General features: G+C 42.8%; 1 protein-coding gene across 1 annotated transcript in view; it reads left to right on the plus strand.

Moving 5' to 3' along the window:
- The first annotated feature begins 2,916 nt into the window (after nucleotides 1-2,916).
- LOC128459910 (DNA (cytosine-5)-methyltransferase 3A) overlaps nucleotides 2,917-20,478 on the plus strand; it is a 34,261-nt gene continuing 16,699 nt past the window's right edge. The window contains exons 1-6 of the mRNA XM_053444862.1: nucleotides 2,917-3,263; nucleotides 7,509-7,707; nucleotides 12,949-13,056; nucleotides 18,949-19,072; nucleotides 19,423-19,460; nucleotides 19,564-19,689. Coding sequence (XP_053300837.1) covers nucleotides 7,639-7,707; nucleotides 12,949-13,056; nucleotides 18,949-19,072; nucleotides 19,423-19,460; nucleotides 19,564-19,689 — 465 coding nt within the window. The 5' untranslated portion in view covers nucleotides 2,917-3,263; nucleotides 7,509-7,638. The remainder of the gene's footprint in view (nucleotides 3,264-7,508; nucleotides 7,708-12,948; nucleotides 13,057-18,948; nucleotides 19,073-19,422; nucleotides 19,461-19,563; nucleotides 19,690-20,478) is intronic.

Here is a 20,478-nt window from a genome sequence, read left to right on the forward strand (position 1 = left end):
AACCCTTTAAGAGTTTATTACTTCCCCATTAGCCCCATAAGGTATCTTCTGTCTGTAATCACCAGACTTTACAGTATTTATCATTGCCACTGTCGTCCTGCTTTCAAACTTCATAACTACACAAGTTGAATTTGTTTGATTGCAATGCAGTTGTAATGCATACCTTGTTTACAACACTGTAAAATGTTTTTTGTGTACGCAGATCCTGTTTATGGTCATTTTAAAGAGTTAAAGTAATGTGCAGTATTTGTAATAAAATATTTATTTTATTGTTTACAACTTTTGATTTATGCTATTCATTATAAAAGCTTTAATTGCTTTTAATTTTACCTTAGGAGCTTTATTAAACATCTATATACTGCCTAGAAATTCTACTCTGATTTTGAGTATTACTTTCATTCAAGTACAAGAATGCAGGACTTTCCTTGAGTAGTTTTTACACTCACTGGTTTTTCTACTTTCCCAGTAAAGCATCTGAATCTTTCTTCCGCCTCTAGCAGAGATTCCAGGGTCGCAGTGAAGAAGAATCTCACGTTAAAAACACGCCACCTATTTTAGGCCTCTAACCCACTACCCTAAAATAATCCAACCATTCTAGGAATGTAATTAATCCGAGGGTAGAACAATAACAGGCAGCCGTCTGAAAAAAGAACACCACGCATATTTCCATCCAAACGTGATCTCAGTAATCCGGTGGAAGCTTTTTTTTTTCATTTTCCTGTGAGCCAGTGTTTTTCAGTCCTAACCCAGTTTCTATAAATACCTCCCCCCCCCCCACACCCCCAGCCTGGTCATACACTACAAACACCAGTTTTTCCTCCTCAATGTTAAGACTTTAAAAAACTTTCCCCCTGATTTAGTGTCCTCGTTAGTGTGGATGAGCAGTTCTCACTTTTCCCATGAGCTCCCCGCAGAGGTCGTGACTCAGTGCATGTGCGTTTGTGTGAGGGTGTGTGTGTGGGTGTGTGTGTGTGTATACAAGGGGAGAGGGGGGGGGGGGTGTAAACTATAGACTGAATAAAGCACATTGAGGTTTTCTGTGTGTCTGTGACCTCACTGACTGCTATAAATAACCCCCACCTCTTGTGTGCCCTCTCTCTCTCACACACACACACACACACACACACACACACAAACACACACACACACCCAGTGTAGTTATGACCCTGTGTAGTCAAGATCCTTCTCTTCTCAGAGGTCAAACTGAGTTTAACCTTCTCTACTAGAAACTAACTGCAGGAATCAAGCAGAGGTCTATTTGATCTGACAATTGAAATAAACAATTAACTCTGAATCAATATTAAGCCCACAACTTGGATTTGCTCAGATAGATTCAACTTATTATGATATATAAGAAAGATTTTCACATTTTAGAACCTGTAATGATGAGTTTTTTTTGCAGTTTTTGCTCGTTAAAGCAAATTATCGCAAACATTTTCTTTCGATGGACTAATTAGTTGATGATAGATGATCGACATCTTTTTAGAGGAATTATCTGTAAATAAAAATACTTATCCAGCTCTGAGGGGAGCAAACTTATACTAAAATCATGACCAATATTATACAATACAACTTAAATACATGTTTCTATCAAAGTAAGCTCCACAGAGACTTTTCTTTTACACTCACTCAACACTTCAAACCGAGATGTATCTTCTTGTTCATCAGCAGCTGCTTTAAAGTTTGCTGTGTTGATTATATTTGCTTCTTTTCTTTCCTGTATATGTTTGATAGAAGACCTGGTCCACAGCAGCTGGAGCACACGTCTCAACTTGTTCCCACAGACCTCGGCTTCACCTGTCGGAAAAACCTGAGCAGAAAGATCAAAGGAAAACGAACCGGCCGAGCAAGAAAGTCAGTGAAAGTTTCAGTGGAGTCACGTGACTCGGGTAGAACATGACAAAGAAACATCTGAGGCTCCACTGCTTATGTTAATTAGTTTGACTTTTCTCAGATCTTACATTCTTTACTCTGGAAACTGGAGATCGGAGCTTTTTAAAAGTGCATTTTAAGTTCAGACGTCACCTTGACCCCTGAGACGAGACAGATGTGACAGAAAGTTTCCTCCAGGCTGAAAACTGCTGACATCAAACACACTGAAACAGGAAAGTTATCTAAACACCAGTTATTACTCATTGGTCCCAAGTAGTCTTTGCATTTGTTGCCGTTTTTTATCTTTGAACTTGAACGTAGCGCTAGTTATCGTTTTGTGTCTCTTCAGTCATGTGTCTATTTGTTTTCTTTCTTTGTCGCCATTTTGTGTCTTTTTTTCCATTTTCCACTTCCTCTTTCGGTTTATTGGCGGTTGGCAACCAACATCAAGGTGCACTAGCGCCATCTACTGTATCTCTTATTACCCTGTGTGCTAACTATCGTCACCACGGCCTCTTGTTAACTGCATCAGCCGAATGTGGAATGAGACGTCTGTACTTCCTGTTGCGTCACCAGCTTGTCCCTCCGTTACAGCCAATGTCTAGCGACCAAGCTAGGGACGAAAAGGTAGTAAAGCGTTTTTTTTGTGCACCACTATTTTGTCACGCAAGTGCAATGGATCATGGGATACTTTGGGCCGAGAACTGGAAGGACACATTTGAAGGAGCCTTCTCTTTGGGACTAAGGATGCAGCCTCCTGAATTAGGATGCATCCTCCTGAAGGACTCAGCCCCTGAATTAGGACGCAGCTCGTGTCTCCTACCTGACTCCAACCTCTACACCTGTTTGTGTGCGTGTGTGTGCGTGTGTGTGCGCGTGAGTGACATTTTTAGAATGTAGACTCTAGGACCCGGCGGAAACTTTCTGTGTGGTGCGGCAGAGCCTCTGCGGTTAGAGAGAGAGAGAGAGAGAGAGAGAGAGAGAGAGAGAGACAGTGTGTGAGATAGTTAGAGAGAGAGAGAGTGTGTATGTGAGATAGTTAGAGAGAGAGAGAGAGAGAGAGAGAGAGAGAGAGAGAGAAAGCGAGAGAGAGTTAGACACTGAACGGGAGGAGAGCGAGAGAGAGTTAGTGTGTGAGAGAGAGAGAGAGATAGAGAGAGAGAGGTCGAGACTGAACGGGAGGAGCGAGAGAGAGAGCGAGTGAGAGAGAGAGGCGGGGGAGCGCGAGCCAGCAGCGGAGATAGAGAGAGAGAGAGAGTGAGAGAGAGAGAGTGAGAGAGAGTGTGCGAGAGAGAGAAAGGGAGAGAGAGGTCGAGACTGAACGGGAGGAGAGAGAGAGAGAGAGAGAGAACCACCGTCAGGCTCCGGGAGGCAGAGCGACGGACGACACGGTAAATATAAACATCACATTCGGGCTCGTGCACGCTCCCGTTACCGCCGTTAAGTTCACTCCTGGAGTCATCGCTCGCGCGCTCCGCGGGCTCCGTGTCGGCGGATGATGTGCGCGTGAGGACGGAGCGGTGAACTTGGGGACTTGGGTTTTTTACCGGAGGCGGAGGAAAGAAAACGAACCACCGGGCCGCACGCACGGTGTGTAGCGGGATCGTGTTGCACGTTAACCGGTGGACAGGAGACGGTTCTCTCCCCCCGACACCCCCACCCCTCTGCACCGGCAGGTAACGTTAAACCGGAGCGCGCGCAGTCACCTCCGACCACCAGATGCAGACACATCAGCGCGCGGAGCCGAGCTGGCGGGAGCGCGCCTTCCCGGGGTTAACGGGTGCGTTCGGTCTGAAACGCGCCCCCGTGTGTGTGTGTGTGTGTTTATTACCGGACACACTGCAGCTTATCGTCGGTACACACACCGACACGTGTCTGGCACCGGCGGCCCGCCCCGCACACACACACCGGGATTACAGCCCGGTCGCCCGGAGGCCGTCCGGTAAAGGCCGCGTGAGGTCGCTCCCTGTATTATCGTTATGCTGCGCTCCGTTAAGGCAGCACGAGGGGGGACGCAACTTCCGGTTTGCTATTTGAAAAATAAAAGCCTGACTCACTGACGCTAGGCCGAGCAGATTGTTGTTGATGAATAGATCAGCAGGTTTATCCACCTGTCAATCAATCAGTCGCATTTCATAGCAATAGCCCATATTCATATATCAAACTTTGTGTTATAGATCTTTACAAGGTGCAACATCCTCTGTTCTAAACCCTCAAAAAGAGTAAAACTACCATGAAACCATATAAACATGTGATCAGCAGATTGTACAGATCCTCATCACAAGCTGCACGACTGTTCTCACACTGGAAATAACTTCCTCTAACAAATGTGTGTGTGTGGGGGGGGGGGAATCATCGAAACATACAATTAAGAATGATGCAATTTGAACTAGAACAATAGACGGGAGGTATTTAGTAAAGTATGTGGCCCTTGTGTGAACATCATTCTGAATCGTGGAGTTTCTAACACACTGCAGATGTTATTGACCTGTGTTGGCTGACATGACGTGCAGGTTTCTGCAGGATGAGATGTCAGTTGTGTATCCAACGTGCTGTTTGCTTTATACATGTTTAACAGTGTTATACATGTGTGAGTCACTGATTCAGCTCAGGTTGATTTGAGTGTTGTGCTCTTCAGTGTTGATTGACAGCTTCTCACCCTGTTTTTAATTGTTCTTTTGTTTACGTGTTGGTTTTGTGTAAATGTGTTGTTTGTTAATACGTTATAATATATATATATATATATATACAACCTGTACCTACGTTATATATAACATATAACATAGGTACAGGTTTTCTTTCACAGTCTCTTACTTTGATTCAATGTGTTGACAATGAAACATTTAACTGCAGTGAACGTGTTTTTGAAAAATAGGCCTCCCAGTAGCCTGACTAAGGCTGAATCTTTGGAGTACTCGTTGTTGTACTAGTTGTTATACTCGTTATTATACTCATTGTTATACTAGTTGTTGTACTCGTTGTTATATTCGTTGTTATACTAGTTGCTGTTATACTAGTTGTTTACTAGTTGCTGTTATACTAGTTGTTGTACTAGTAGCTGTTATACTTGTTGCTGTTATGCTAGTTGTTTACTAGTTGCTGTTATACTAGTTGTTGTACTAGTAGCTGTTATACTTGTTGCTGTTATGCTAGTTGTTATACCAGTTGCAGTTATACTAGTTTTTATACTAGTTGCTGTTATACTAGTTTTTATAATAGTTGTTATACTAGTTGTTATATCAGTTGCAGTTATACTAGTTGTTATACTAGTTGCTGTTATGCTAGTTGTTATACTAGTTACTGTTATACTAGTTGCTGTTATACTAGTTGCTATACTAGTTGCTGTTATACTTGTTGTTATACTAGTTGTTGTTATACTAGTTGTTGTTATACTAGTTGCTATACTAGTTGCTGTTATACTAGTTGTTATACTAGTTGTTGTTATACTAGTTGTTGTTATACTAGTTGTTATACTAGTTGCTGTTACACTTGTTGTTATACTAGTTGTTGTTATACTAGTCGCTGTTATACTTGTTGTTACACTAGTTGCTATACTAGTTGCTGTTATACTAGTTGTTCTACTAGTTGTTGTTATACTAGTTGTTATACTAGTTGCTGTTATACTAGTTATGCTAGTTGTTATACTAGTAGCTGTTAAACTTGACCTATTCCCAAACCTTAATGTGTCTGAATTGTGGTCACAAAAGATAAAATCATGGTATTTTTGGTAAAATAGGATTCCGATAATGAATTGATTATTAAATAGTTGTATGTTCATTTTTCTGTCAATCAACTAATCAACTATTTAGTTTATATGTTGTGATTATTTCAGATCTAGTCCTTTGGGATTACTAGTTTTTGAGTTCCATTAAATATGGATTTTATCAGTCAGGTTTAGTTAGGTTAGCAACATAAAGATTTCAGAAAAATGTGTTGAGGGTTGTTGGACTCATGACCTCATATGACCTCAAGATTTCTAAAATCCTTTAACGAGCTATATCATATTTTTATGAATGATGATCTTTTAAATAAAGTTAAAAAGTTGATAAATCAGTTAAAAATACGTTTTAAATGCCTTTAAACATGATTTTCTTTATGCTCAAGTACAAAACACACGTTTATCTGCCATTGCTACTTTTTTTAAAGCTACTCGAGTTTAACAAATAAAACAGCAAAGGAAGTGATTCAGTGTATGCTTTTATTGTGAAGACTAATGACCTGCTTCCCTTTCTTGTCTCCGTGTGACTCTCTCCACCTTCACACACCTTTCAAGCTTTTTCTCTGCGCAACCATTTCTCCTCCAACCAGTTCAGGCTTCTGGGCCTTTAACTGTGTTCTAATTTAAACCACTGCTGGCATGACGACTGGAACAATTTAAATGTCTGTATGTAGACCTGCTATAGGTGTGTGTGTCTGTGTCTTTGTGTGTGTGTGCATGTGTGTGTGTGTGACCTACATATGCAGAACTTGGAGGAGTTGCTTGGCCTGGTGCCTGCAGCTCGTGCAAGGAGCCCTCAGGGGTGGAGGGCTGGATACTGTACACCCATTTCTGCAAAGTTTCCACCCCGGCCTTTTCCGCTGGTAGCTCTGGCCCCGGCCGCCTGTTTGTCTTTACAGTAGGTGATGTAAGGCCACAGCGTGAGGAGTGACACACTGTACAATGGCTCCCGAGCAAAGAGCCAGACACTGTGGCTGCAGTGGTAATGTGCTTTAAAACCCCAAATCCAGTTTACAAACACGTTAAGCCCTCCTTTGTCCTCGGCTTGTGATCAGTAACTGACACCAGTAGACAAAGAGGAGGATGCTCATGAAGAAGGAAATAAGTGAAGCCGGTTTTATTTGAATGGCCCCAAATCAGCACTGGAGAAAAAGGAGAAGCTCTTACAAAATGGGGGGGGAATGGATGAAACCTCAGGAAAGTCCATTCATCTCATGAAGGACGTCACAGACAAAGATAGATAAATAGATTTCACAGTTTAACCACTGATATGAACTGATATGATTGGCTGAGGCTGATCGTGGAACGTGGTGGTGGTTCCCTAACCAATTAGGAGCCCCAATTGAAGATCAGGGTCATAGAGGTCAACCCTAATGTGTTTATTTCCCCCCGTCAATGTCTATAAAACATAAAAGTTACACGTATGACAGGAAACAAAATCATATTTCGACCATTGGTTTTGTACCTTCAGCGTGAACGCAGCCATTTTGTCTAATGAAACGGGCACAGACCATCAATCACTGTGGGACAGCCGTGTTGAAAGCTACCCTGATTCCAGCAGATTTCCTTTGAGGACACCTGCATGTGTGTGTGTGTCTGTGTGTGAGTGTGAATGTGTGTTAGTGTGTGAATGTGGACCACTTCCTGCTTTAACCGGTTACTGTTCGGCGATGAAATGTATGTGCAGCAACTATGCATCCATCAACTGTAGATCAGAGACACACCTGTTTTACTCTGGGGCTTTGTGCATATGTGTGTGTGTGTTTGTGTGTTTGTGTGTGTAAAACGGTAAGAAAAGGGTCGATAGGAAGAAGCATATCTGAACCACGCTCTTAAAAATGATTTCTTGACAAGTGTCCTCCTACTGTACGTCTGTCCACTCACGTCCCGCCCTGTGTGTTGTGTGTTTGATCTCCAGGGAGCGAGGGGGAGGACCGAGCGACTCACAGACTGAATGAAGCTGCACCTGGTGCTTCTGAGGGCATCTCCCATGTTTTGATTTGTTCCACGTATTTTTTTTTTCCCTTCACTTCCTGAACTCGTTTGCCATGCCGTCCAACAGTCCGGCCGCCACGGAGACGCCACAGACGCCAGCGAAGGACACCGTGGTCGATGTGGTGAGAGTGGGACCATTACTTTTATATTATCACATGTAAATACTGTAGAATGATGTCAATCGGTTTAATGGTGGTCCGTTTTCTTTTGCATCAAATACTCTGCAAACTTTAACGATTTAACTTTAACTTTCCTACTTAAGTCACGTAGTAGTACTTCAAAATGTCACTGCAGCACTTTTAAACTTCCACCCTCAACTGTCTGCACCACAACTTCTACTGCACCACCACTGTTGTAGTTATTGTTATTGTTTCTGCCTCTATAATCATACGCGGGGAAATTCTACTACTGTTATTTGTGCAGCCTCAGATATTATTACAGCTTTCATCACCACCACCATCACTACTTTGGCTTCTGAGCATGAAGTGCATGAGCTGTTTTTAGCCAATGCTCACAGAAAATCTGGCAAGTCAGAGTGTGTGTGTGTGTGTGTGTGTGTGTGTGTGCGTGTGTGTGTAATAATTAAACCTACAGTTATTTATTTACATTACCTACAGGCCTCTTTGCATTCCACACTCCACACCGCCACATACAGACGAGTGCAGGAGTCTCAAACTGTTTTCGGGGGTTGTTGTTTTTTGAAATACGCATGTACACACACACACACACACACGCACACATGCTACAACACAGTCAGACACACACGCGGGCTGAAAAATTGCCCTTTTCATTTGCGCCCCCCCAAGAGCCCAGGGCAGCAGCAGCAGCCGTTGTAAATCTGCGAGAGGTTTGAAGTTCATTCTATAGTGCAGCTATATAAAGACCCGTCTTACTCACTTACTTCCACATTCACAGAGTGGCAACGAGCCAACGAGGACAAAGTTTCCCGTATAAGAGTTCGCTGGGTCTCTTTAACTCCAGAGACTTAACTCTCTCTCTCTCTCTCTCTCTCTCTCTCTCTCTCTCTCTCTCTCTCTCTCTCTCTCTCTCTCTCTCTCTCTCTCGCTCGCTGTGTGTCTCAAAGAGTCAAGTAAAAGCCCAGAGAGTGAAATCAGAGTGAGTCACAGTGTTTGGGAGGTTTTAACTGTGGGGGGGGGGTTGACCGAGGTGTGGGAGGTTTTTGATTTATTCCAGTTATAAATGATTGCACCTGACAGAAGCTACTGGTTAAAAGTGATGAAGATAAACAAACATCTCTGCCTCTGTCTCTGGAGAAGCTGTTTAGTCTCATTCAATCAACTCAATCAAAGAAATATCTGATTCTCTGTGTCTTTAGCTAAAAAGAAACACTGTTGGTACTGAAATGAATATAAATGAGTCTTTGAGGCATATAAAGGAATTCAATTACTTTCGATGAATTTCTATTTCTTCTTAGGACGCAAATATTAAAGCGCGTCTTGACTCGTTAAAGGATCAGAGTCATTAACAGCTCATCATGTGTTCACTCGCTGTTCGGATCTGTTTTGTTTCTATAAACAAACTCTACGTGTGAATGTGCAGAATCTGTTCGCGAGTAGACCAGATGTTGGAGTTCTTCAGGATTCCGTTTTCTAGTCAGATTTGAGTAGGCCTTGGTTGCATTGATATGCAAGGAGCTGTTAATTAGCCCAAATGTTGTCTGGACCTAAAACTCCCATAACCAGTATCAGCGTTGGTGTTTTTTGCGGAGAAACTTTCCATTTGATTTGTCGGACTTGAACACGGTCACTGGGAACGGAGTCTTGGCCCAGATATCCAGTATATGGATCCAATCCAGAAGCCTCAAAATACTTGCTGTTGCCCCCAGAGGGTAATTCACACGATAGCCAATGGGCTGTGGAGAATGTCTTCTGTTTGACCCGACCAGACGTTGGATCAGGTCTCGTTATCCTCAGGTCTGTGTGAGTCTTTCGATCAGTAACATGTGCCTGTCGGGGGTTGGGCAGGTTCTCCATGTGTCCTTTTTCATAGAAATGGACATGATGTTGGATTGTTGGTTGAAGAAAGTAGATAGAAGTCCACCCACTGTTTGAAAGAAGCTTCTAAACAACACAAAAATGCTCTATTGTCAACACCTGGAAGGGGGGGGGGTTCCCTTGCTTCTACCTCCACCCACAACCACCACTTTGCAACCATTGCCTCTCAACAAGAGCAGTGGAGTAACAGTTGATAATGGTTTTGTTTGTTCAAAGGCCATAAGAAGAATAAATAAATAACCAGGATGCTAAGTTGGGGTCTAAATTTCAGTCGTTAAGTGGTTTTCAATGTGTAAATATAAAATTCATAATTGACATCCTCTGAATTACAGATGTTTTTTTAAACGTAGTAGTGAAGGAGGAATCTCGGTTAACGAGTCTTGTCCTTTTTTTTATTGACACATTAATCAACCAATCACCAGGCGAGGGAAATGATTCAGAGTGAAATTGAGAAAGAAAAGCAGCAGAGGAGAGGAAACGTGAAAAGAGGGGGGAAAGAGAGCGAGGTAGAAAGAGAGGGAGGACGAGGGAGAGACAGAAAGACAGAAAGAGGACAAGCCGTCTCTCCTCTGTCCGTCCGCCTGGTTTCAGTCTGGTAACTTAGCAACTGGAGCAGCCCAAAATAACCTGCCGGGAGACGGAAATAGACCAAAGACACTCGGACAGATTGACTAGTGTGTGTGTCTGTTTGTGTGTGTGTGTGTGTGTGTGTGTGTGTGTGCAAGAGACGTATTCCTGAAAGGATTTGGTTGTGTGTGTTTTTTTTAGCCGTGCAGCTTTATGTTTTTGTTTCGTACACTCGGCTCATGTTGTGTTGTGTTGTGGGTCTGTGAGTGAGTGTGTGTCGTGACACCGGCATATGGCCATTACCCCCCCCCCCCCCCCCCCCCCCCGCCCCCCTCGTTCTAGCTGGTTGCTATGCTGATCGTCAGGGAAGTGACATCAGGAGCTGTACTCAGCACACCGGCCCCGTCGGAGACAGTTGCTGAGCAGTTTTCTGCTCCTCAGCGACCGCTCGGCAACATTAGAGGAGACGCTGGGAATCAAACCGCCGGGATTACAGCCGGAGACGGGCTGTGAGAGAGAGAGAGGATTCGTTATTAGTATCAGTATCAGTAGTAAATCCAGAACCCAGCATCAGTGAGAGGAGGAGTTTGATCTCTCTGATGCTTCTCATCTGTTTTAATCTTGTGTACATCACCTTACCACTGGTCACACTTTGAGTCCCAGTTGCACAAACCTCTGATTAAAACCAATATTTACTGGGACTGGTGCGTTTAAAGCTGTTTTGCTTCACTTCAGCAAAACAAGAGTTTAAGGTTTAGTCCTTGTTCCAGTGATTTTCATTTCTGCCCGAGGCCGCGATTCATATTTAAAGCGCTCGAACATGAATGATATGAAAATCACTGCGGACGGCAAATTCCTGCCTCCGGGGCTAAAACACGACACAAAGCACCGGGCAGTGATATGGTTCATGGTGAAGCCACATGAAAGTTTGTATTGTTAAAGAAAGATGCAGCAGGTGTTCCTCTCGAGTCCAGTAAAAGTTCTACAAAGACCCGAGACTCAGAAAGTCAAAGTTTGTCTGGAGCAGATGAAGAAATACAAAGTGTGAATGGACACGTGTGGGAGAGTCGGGAGGTTTACAGATCTGTTTAAAAAAGAGATATTCACACCTGATCCACTCGGGCTTCTCCTCCCTTCAAGCCACTGTCTCTGCAACATAGTCCCTCTCTTCACCCCCATTCATTATTTATGATGTTATTAAATCAAGGAAACAGATTCCAGCATCAGGCAAAGAGGCAAAGAGGCAGAGGTGGCACAGAATATTAGTTTTGCAAGTTATTCAACTCCAAGTCCTACATGTTGTGTTTGAGTCCTACAAAAGAAAATGTGTTAAATAGAAAAACAGACCCTGTGACCAATCTCCATCATATAAAGTTTCAGCTATTATGAAATTCAGTCCTTACTCCATCATCATGATTCAGGATTGTGCTGAATGCCAGGAAGTGAAATCCACTCTGTGCATCAATACTTCCAGAAAACACTTATAACTTAAAAATAAAACTGACGAGGCTTTAACTTTGTCAGTTGCAAACTCTTTGATAATGATTTTCATGTTGTCGTCTGTTTTCTTAGCAGAGTTTTTATCATCCAACAACCTTTGCCCTTTATAATGACGTGATATTTAAAGTTTTGGGCCTGGGAAGGACATGAGATCATCCCAGGTCATTAAGCTGAAGTTCAAGTGAAGTCACAACAAGTCAAATTAAATCAAAATAAAACACACAGGAAGAAATGTCAGCACATTTTGTTTGAGCTGAATTAATCGGTTAATTCCTCTGGTTAGAAGCATCTCAATTGTGTTTCTAATTGATTTTTAACTTACGAACGCACACACACAGACACACACCCACACACACAAACACACTATCCAGTTAAAACACAGGTGCTGAGCTCTACTGTACCGCTCTGTCTCTGCTGTGAGCCGAGCTGAGGAAGCTGTTTCAAAAGGCCGAGGTGAATTAGTTCAGGTCCGAAGCTGCAGAGAAGCATCGTGTTCTCAAAGCTTCTGACAAGTTTCTCAAACACTTCAGATGAATTGTTCCAGTTCGCACAGGGACGTGTTGTGTGTCCGTGCTCACATGAATCCAGTGCCGGGCTGGTCCAACCAGTGCGTGTTGTCTAAACACAGATGGATTACACGTCTGTAAACAGGTCATTTACTGGTTACCCCCACCAGGGAGGGTATCAGCAGGGAAACTCCTGGAGGGATTTACCACAGAACGTGGTGGAAGGTCGGGTCCGGGTCCGGGAATGAGCTCTTATATTTCTGCTGTGGATCCAGATCAAGGGACAGATCCACGATTTGTTTTTCTTATCATGAGATTTGTGTCGTTTTTCAACATTTTCGCTGATTGCTCCGGGAATAATTCATGAATCTTAATGAAAACAATCAGGGATGTTAAGAGGACTGATATTCATGAATATCCAAAATCTGGAACTAGTGAATTTAAATGTTGCTGTTTGGGCTTGTCGGGTTTAGAAGTATGTTGCGTGCCATCGTAGATTTTCTTTATTTACCCATGTTCAGTTTGATAAATTCACTTTTAAAGTCGTATGTTTAGAATTTATCTTCAGTTTCAGCTTCTTCTCCTTTCACCAAAAAGTCTTGAAACCCTGCTCATGGGGGTTTTCCTCAATGTGCTTCCTCCCTCTATTCATCTGATGCTGTTTCTTCACCACACTGCCTGTGATCATAGCCGCTAGCTGACATCCATCATGACTTCATACAGTCGTTTTCGAATGCCTCAGTGTTTGATGTGGCCTCTCTGTACTTTGCTCCAGTGTGAAGATGGAGCGGACCAGGACAGTCCGGAGGAGGGGACGCCGGCGAGCCCCCGCACCAAGCGCAGAGTGGGCCGCCCTGGAAGGAAACGCAAGCAGCTGCTTCCTGTGAGTGCTGTAATTACACACCCTGTGTTTTCAATGCTTCAAAACCACCTCAGACGTTTTCATCGATCTGTTCATCCTCCTGCTTCCACCATCTAACCTGGAGAGACCCGTTAAACATGCACGTACTCACTCCACGTTGACTCACAGCTATGCAGCGTGTCACAGAAGACTCAGGTCACTCTGTCTTCATTAATTAATCATCACATTTGACAGAAGACGAGATGGAACACGTTCCTCCTCCTCTTGCTGCAGCTCCTGTTGCTTTCTGTTCTTCTGCTGCTGAGTGACATGGAGACTTTGTGTTTGAAACCAGCTCTTGTGTGTTCGCTCCCCTCAGACTTGTAGCGCTGGTTTCACTTCCTCATGATTTCCAGCCTCATCATCATTTTCACTTATCAGCCCCCACATGTTCAGACGCGAGCTGTCATCACGGATGTTAGGTCATCTTTAGCACATAATCATAGGGTTAATAACAAGAGGAGTATTAATCGAATCCTTCAGGTTGGACTGGATTTCTCTAGGAGGGAGAAATTATGACATTAGAGCACAGACACACTCTTTAGAGATCTACACACATTGTTTTACTTCCCAAACACACACCTCTGCTGTGATATTCCTCTTTTATCCTCTATGCAATCTCAGAGCTGTCATACAGCGATACTGTCAACACTGAACACTGGTTATAGCAACATTTGATCACAGGATAGATTAAATAAACTCTGTGGTAATTCATATCCACACATCTGCTCATACTGGATATTTATACTTTGCATATTTGCATGTGTTTGTGCAAACATGACCACAACGTGTACATTTGTCTTATTTAGCTGTAGTTTTTTAACTTGGGTACTTGTGCGTGTACAAAGAGGCAATGTTACTGTACTACCCTAATGTAGGTTTGACCGGGGGATTCGAACTGGCAACCTTCCAATCACCTTGAGGCCGGCAGAAATAATCTGTGCTGCATTATTACTGTAATGACTTTGTGCTGTGCAGTTCTCCACTCTGACACACTTCAGGACTTTGGCATCTTTATTTCCCTCCTCATTCATCCTCTTAGTGCTCAGAGTGTGTGTGTGTGTCTGTGTGTGAGTGTGAGTGTGTGTGTGCGTGTGCGTGTGTGTGTGTGTTTTAGTGTGTGTGTGTGTCCTTTTGTACTGAATGAACTCTGCGGCAGAATCAGCAAGTCAATATAGCTGATCAAACAAGACCTGTGTTTGTGTGTCTGTGTGTGTGTGTGTTTGTGTTTGTGTGTGTGTGTGTGTGTGTGTGTGTGTGTGTACACTAAAGAGCAGGGCTGGTCTTTCTTTTATGTCTTGACTTTAGTATGACTAGTAGTATAACAATAATTGTTTTATCAGTGTTAGTAGTTCTTATCACAATGTTGTATGAACACGTTTTCCAAGATCGATTAATGATGGTCTTAAGCATGAATTGTACACACACAGACACACAAACAGACACACACACACACACACACACCGTGGAGTCTATCCAGGAATAGAACTATTGTGTGAAGCTCAGGGTGGAGCCGTCAGTGGCACTAACCATAAAGAGCAGAGAGGGATGGAGCCTCACTGTGTCCTCCTCTGTCTCCTTCACATGTCTCCTTCACTTGTCTCCTTCCCTCACTTCTATTACAAACACACACACACACAGTAATGAAGAATGTTTCACGGATGATTACATCAGGGACACGGCACTTAGCTGTTTTCGGAGCCGCCATTCTTTTCCTGCTCCTTTCACGCTTCAGGTTTTTTGGCCTCTCTTCAGTTTTCTTTGGCGCTCGCTCACTCGGCACTCAAACTTCAGATAGGTGTCGGACTCGTCGTCTTTCCTTCCTCCTTCGTTTCTCCTTCGCTTGCTGCCACTGGCACCATGTGTGAAGCAGCTGAGGTTCCTGTATTACTGTGTGTGTGTGAGTGTGTGTGTGTGTGCGAGTGTGTGTGTGCTTGTGGCTTTTAAGACTTCAGAGTAGTTTGAAGTACAGTAGGATTAAAGAGACTATATTAGTACAACAATTACACACTGTTACATCACCAGTTGTGATGATGTCTGTTATATACAATGGACCCAATTCATGCACAATAAAAAGTAGAGTTTATCTTGACAAAGGCTCAAACTAAACAATCGAGGTCCTCACTTGTATCCTGAAGTCCAGAGTTTTTTTTTTTGATTTGCAACTCACTCAGGTTTGTTTTGGCGTTTTTTTCCAATTTTGCGCCAAAACCTCAAAGGTCCCTGAGAGATTCTGGGAACATTGTGGTTGTGTTTGCAATGTTTGGCAGAAAGTTTCATGAGCTGTGAAAAAAAATGACTTTCTCGGGGCCAAAAGTAAAACAACACTGCAAAAAGTAGCTGAGTTTGTGTTTACCTGCTGCTTTGGTTCATTGAAATGTTGTTTATCACGTTTTTTAAATTGTTGCAGTAGCAGTAGTACTTGCAGCAGAAGTAGTACTAGTAGTAGTATTGGTAGTAGTAGTAGCAAACTCAGACTGTTGAGGTAACGGGAAACAATGTCAAGACTTTCATTGAATCACTACATTAATCTGTGTTTACATTCATTTAGTTTAACTGATAAATCTGTCATAAAAGTTATTATATTTTTGTTTAAAAGATGTCAAATGTTTACATGTAAATTCCTCTTTATGCAGCTTTTGGATCCTAATTGGACAATCTCCTGTTTTAACTCACAGCAGATGTGCGACAAAGTAGAAATAGTCGTGTGTTACACTGACTGACGTGTGTTTCTGTTGTATAGCCTGAAGCCAATAGCTGTAAAACAACACAAACTTGTGAGGTATTTTCCTTTTTTTTGCATTTTGACAAACAAATCATTTGTTAGATTAGTTTTTAAAAGTTCAGTTAATCTAGCAACTAGGGATAGCTCCTCTCGCCAGTGTCTCCGCAGCAGCTATCTCTAGTGTTGACTAGAAAAACTGAAGCGAGAAAAAGTAAAATTCATAAGAAAACAGATGAAAGGAGTTGAGCTGGAAGATGAAAGACATTTAGTTTATTAACTTTGCAAGATTTATTTGATGCTAAACACAATCTGGATTGAAACTCACAGCTATTCCATGCGAAACGTCAGAAGTATGACAATGCACATGTTTCTGCACATATGTTACTTCCATGTGTCTCACACTGACATCGGAAATGGCATTTTGGATAATAATTAGCTCAGCTACTCAACCTACTCGTCTATAAATGGACGATATTTTACTATTTTTGATGCACTATTGTTTTATTGTTTGCTACTTCCTGTTCCCTGACCGGCCTCCTCCTGGGTATGATAACATTTTTCATCCCACTTATAAAAACCTAAGAAACCCGTTCAGGTCAGAGTTCAGCCGCTCAGTTAAGTCGGGTACTTTCCACGCCGCCTGTCCCTCCAGGTCCAGGCTGGACGTTGAGATAAGAGGAAGTGCAGGTCAGCGAGGAGGCGTTAGAAACAGAGACCAATTTGAGTTAATGCTGATCTCAGGTCGTCAGAGCCTAAAGGTCGAACAGTTCCCTGCCTTAAAATCCCCTCCGTTCGACACTAAAGCTGCATTAAGTCATATTTTTGTTAGTGACACTAAAACAGCCTCAAATACACACACCTGCTCTCAGAGGGGGAAGTGTTCAACCGGCTCACACAGGCTGTTTGTACACTTCCTGTCTATCGCTGAATGCCGGAGAGGCTGAAGTGGCCGAAGAGCGTCGAACATGTAGCAATCAAAAGACGTCCAGACGCACTTTCTCACGAGTCTGTGGACTGAGTTGAACTTTACATTCGACCATGTGGCCAAAAAGATGACTGCGAGTCCAGGTTCCTCTGTTTCTGCTGAATGTGTAAGTAGTGAGTTGTTTGCCTAAAAGTTAGAAGTAGATGCTGATGTAGTAATAACTAATAGTTAATAAAACTATGCCTTAATGCAGCTTTAGTTTCATTTTGGGGGTTAAGACGATTAATGTTAAGCTCATGTGTTCTCGTCTGGGGCACATGAACATGTTACGTGTGCACGTGATAGATTCTGCTGCACCTATTTATTTTTTAATTTGATTTATTTCATGATTTGTTTAAAAAAAATCCATGTAAGCTAATATATGTCAGTTAATAAGTGTCATGCATTTGTATTTTTCTAGGTACGTGCTTGATTTTTTTGTTGCATAGTTGAATTTAGTGTATTTGTATTTGTCAGAACTTTTGTGTTTGTCACATTTTTCTGTGTTGAATGGTGTCAGTAAGATAATGTAAACACAAATCTCTATTTTTTTGTTTTTCCCAGACAAGTCTATTCACTTTTTATTTTAGCCGGTCATTCCCTAATATTGTTGTCTGGACTTTGGATTGAACATGTCACATAAGCAGCCTCACAGATAATTATTTATATACATATTTACCAAGTTAAAATATTGTTAATGAGACCTATCAGTGTTAATAACTCTATTCAAACAAAACATTATCTGCTGCTACGTCATCGATCAAACTCTGTATTGTCCAGATCGGAAATGTGCAAGAAATGAAATCTTGCATGAAGACATGAACTCAAAACTCGCAGCTAACTATTAATATCATTAAGATATTCTAATTATTACCCGTGTAATACAATAATAAATAGTGTAAAGTTATAATTTATTCCAAATGAGGGTTCTCTCTTCAAACGTGGCTCTTGTGTCCGACCAGAATCCAAACACGTTCAGTTTACTTTCACGTATTCTCACTTTTGAGAAGCTGGAAACAGGAAGTACTTCACTTTATGTTCCTTAAAAAAATAAAAAAAGGTCTGAAACATTAATCTGGTGCGGGGGGGGGGGGGGGGGGGGGGGGGGTGCATGTTCTCCCTCAGTCTGCGTTGATTCACTCAAGTCTCCCATATAGTCGAAAGACATTAGATATGGATTAGAGGAAGTGAAGACTATAAATTGACTGTAGCTTGGATTGTCTGTACCCCCCCTCCCACCCCCCCCCCCCCCCAAGGGATAAGAAGTAGATGATGGACATTAATTCAAAATTCAAAATTGTCGATTACTTTTCTGACGATTGGCTGATAGATGATAAAAACCCAACTGGCTCTTAGAGCTCGATCCTGATATCCTCAGATAAGAGACTTCACACATGCTCTTAGTTATCTGCAATTATTGTGTTGTAAAAAGGGCAACGGCGCACAATGAATGCGACTGATTAAATTGTCCACCTCTCATCGAGTGTGTGTGTGTGTGTAACCAGTGTGCGGCTGGTGCACTTCATTCTGTCCCGGGGCCGTTGTGAGTCCTCAGGCTCTTGAAGGTCGTCTCACCTGCCTCGTTACAGCCTCGGGGGGCTCGTGAGTGCTAGCCGCGGTTAGCGTAGCCTTTGAGCTTGACATTCACCCCCCCTGCTCTCCGCTCTTTAACGACTCATCTATAAAAGGTGTTAGCCTTTCAGCCACAGTCACACATAAAACCCCGGCTGGCCTTTTGAGTGCGGAGGCATGATCAGAGTCAGACGTGGCTGCTGCCGGGGGGCTAATGGATTTTTTTTGATTTTCATTTTGAGGGGGGTTGGCATCATTTAGCATAAATGTGCTCATTAATCATTATTATCGCTGTTAATGACATCGGTGTGAGTCCCCTTCTCATCTCATAAGTGTGTGTGTGTGTGTGTTTGTGTGTGTTAATGGGAGTTGAGGGTGTTTATTAGGCTGATTCTTTGCAGACGGGCTCTGCTGGACGTACCTGCTCTGTGTTGCACTAATAAGAGCAGACTAACTGCTTTGTGCGTGTGCTGCAGCAGCTCTTTGATTGTGTGTGTGTACATGCACAAGTTTTTATGTGTGTACGGTTAATATGCCTGCTTGCTTTGATGGGTCTAGACGAGGGCGAGCAGCAGATTTCTCAGACCCAGACTGTGTTCCGTCTGTTTCCCAGGAGATGGCGACCTCTGACCCTTGTGCAAATGCCCCCCCAACCCCGCCTGAGGAGCCGGAGGCCTCCCCCTCCCCTCGCAAGAAGCGTGGGCGTCGGAAACTAGACAGAACCAAGAGGAATAAGGGTATATATAGCTTTAATGCAAAGTCATATAATTTCAAATTACATGGCTTTGTTCACATATATACAACAATTCAAATTTTTCAAAATAACGATTTCCAGCAAGATATATCTAACTTGCTATAAATCAAGATGCTTTAAACATAAGAACTGTCAAATCCTGACATGATGTGTGTTTTCAGAAGCACCTTCTGTCAGTTTACCTGGATGATAATCTGCTTAACAGCTTCCAGATGCAGTGTTTGAGGGCATTTGTCTAAAATATGAATGAAAACCATGACTTTACCTCCTCATTGCACCTCTTGTTAAATCTGTACAAATGGGCTACTTCCTGTAACTTCTCTTCTCCTGCAGCCGAGCCAGACGACAGAAACTGCGACTCCCCCAAAGTGGTGAGAAGAGCCGTTGTTTTTATTTTAATCTCCTTCCTAAAATGAAGCAGCACACATCAGGTCCTGACAGTACAGTGCATAACGAGGTGTGTTTGTGTGTCAGTGTGTGCAGGGGGAGAGCGGGAGGCTGCGGAGGAGGCCGGTCCCCCGGGTGACTTTCCAGGCCGGCGACCCGTACTACATCAGCCGGAGACAGAGAGACGAGTGGCTCAGCCGCTGGAAGATAGAGGTGGGAGAGAATCAGGTCTCTGTCTGTGTGCAATGATAAACGGTGACACGGAATGAAAATGAAAACGGAAAATCTGCAGGGAAGTATTTTAGGCTTTCGAAACTGAATCTGTAGACGCTGCTTTGTATTATAAAGCATCCAAAGCTCTATATAAAAATCAGCTCAACCTACTTACTTAGTGTTCTTTGACATCATTTAAAATGTTGTGAGGATATTAATCACTTAATATGTCCTGATTCTGTTAAGTGCTCATTTTACTTAAATAAATCCAGAGAGCCGTCTCAGAAATTCCAATTTTGAACATCGTTTGAACTTTTGTAAAATCGAAGCTAACACTTCGAGCTAACGAGCTAACGAGCTAACGAGCATCCAACCTTAAAGCTGATGTTCTTACGTGATTCATGCCCTTCTGGGTTTGTACCCTCATGGTTGATGCACTCACTCTAAGTGCCTGTGTTAAACATCGTCAGCTAAATGATGTGTGATGTAATGTGATGAATCCACGAAAAGCCAGTCGCGACCAAAACAACTCAATGGTTCAGCAGCTGGGAGTTTCTATACGTTTTTTAAAACATCCAGACTGAGAACCAGTCCCGGAGTTTTAGAATTTAACAGGGCCAGCAGAGCCTCTAAACTTCTCCGCTTTACCGACCCTAGAATACTAGAAACCTAGTAGTGTGGATGTAGCCCACTAGTTTGCCAGCTGTTCAGTATGGCAGTAATACTCTAATATCTTTGTTTGTGGCCAGTTGCACATGCTGCAGAGATGGAGGGAAGGTTTTAATTTAA

This window comes from Pleuronectes platessa, chromosome 17, assembly GCF_947347685.1.
Source record: "Pleuronectes platessa chromosome 17, fPlePla1.1, whole genome shotgun sequence".
Taxonomy (NCBI): Eukaryota; Metazoa; Chordata; class Actinopteri; order Pleuronectiformes; family Pleuronectidae; genus Pleuronectes; species Pleuronectes platessa.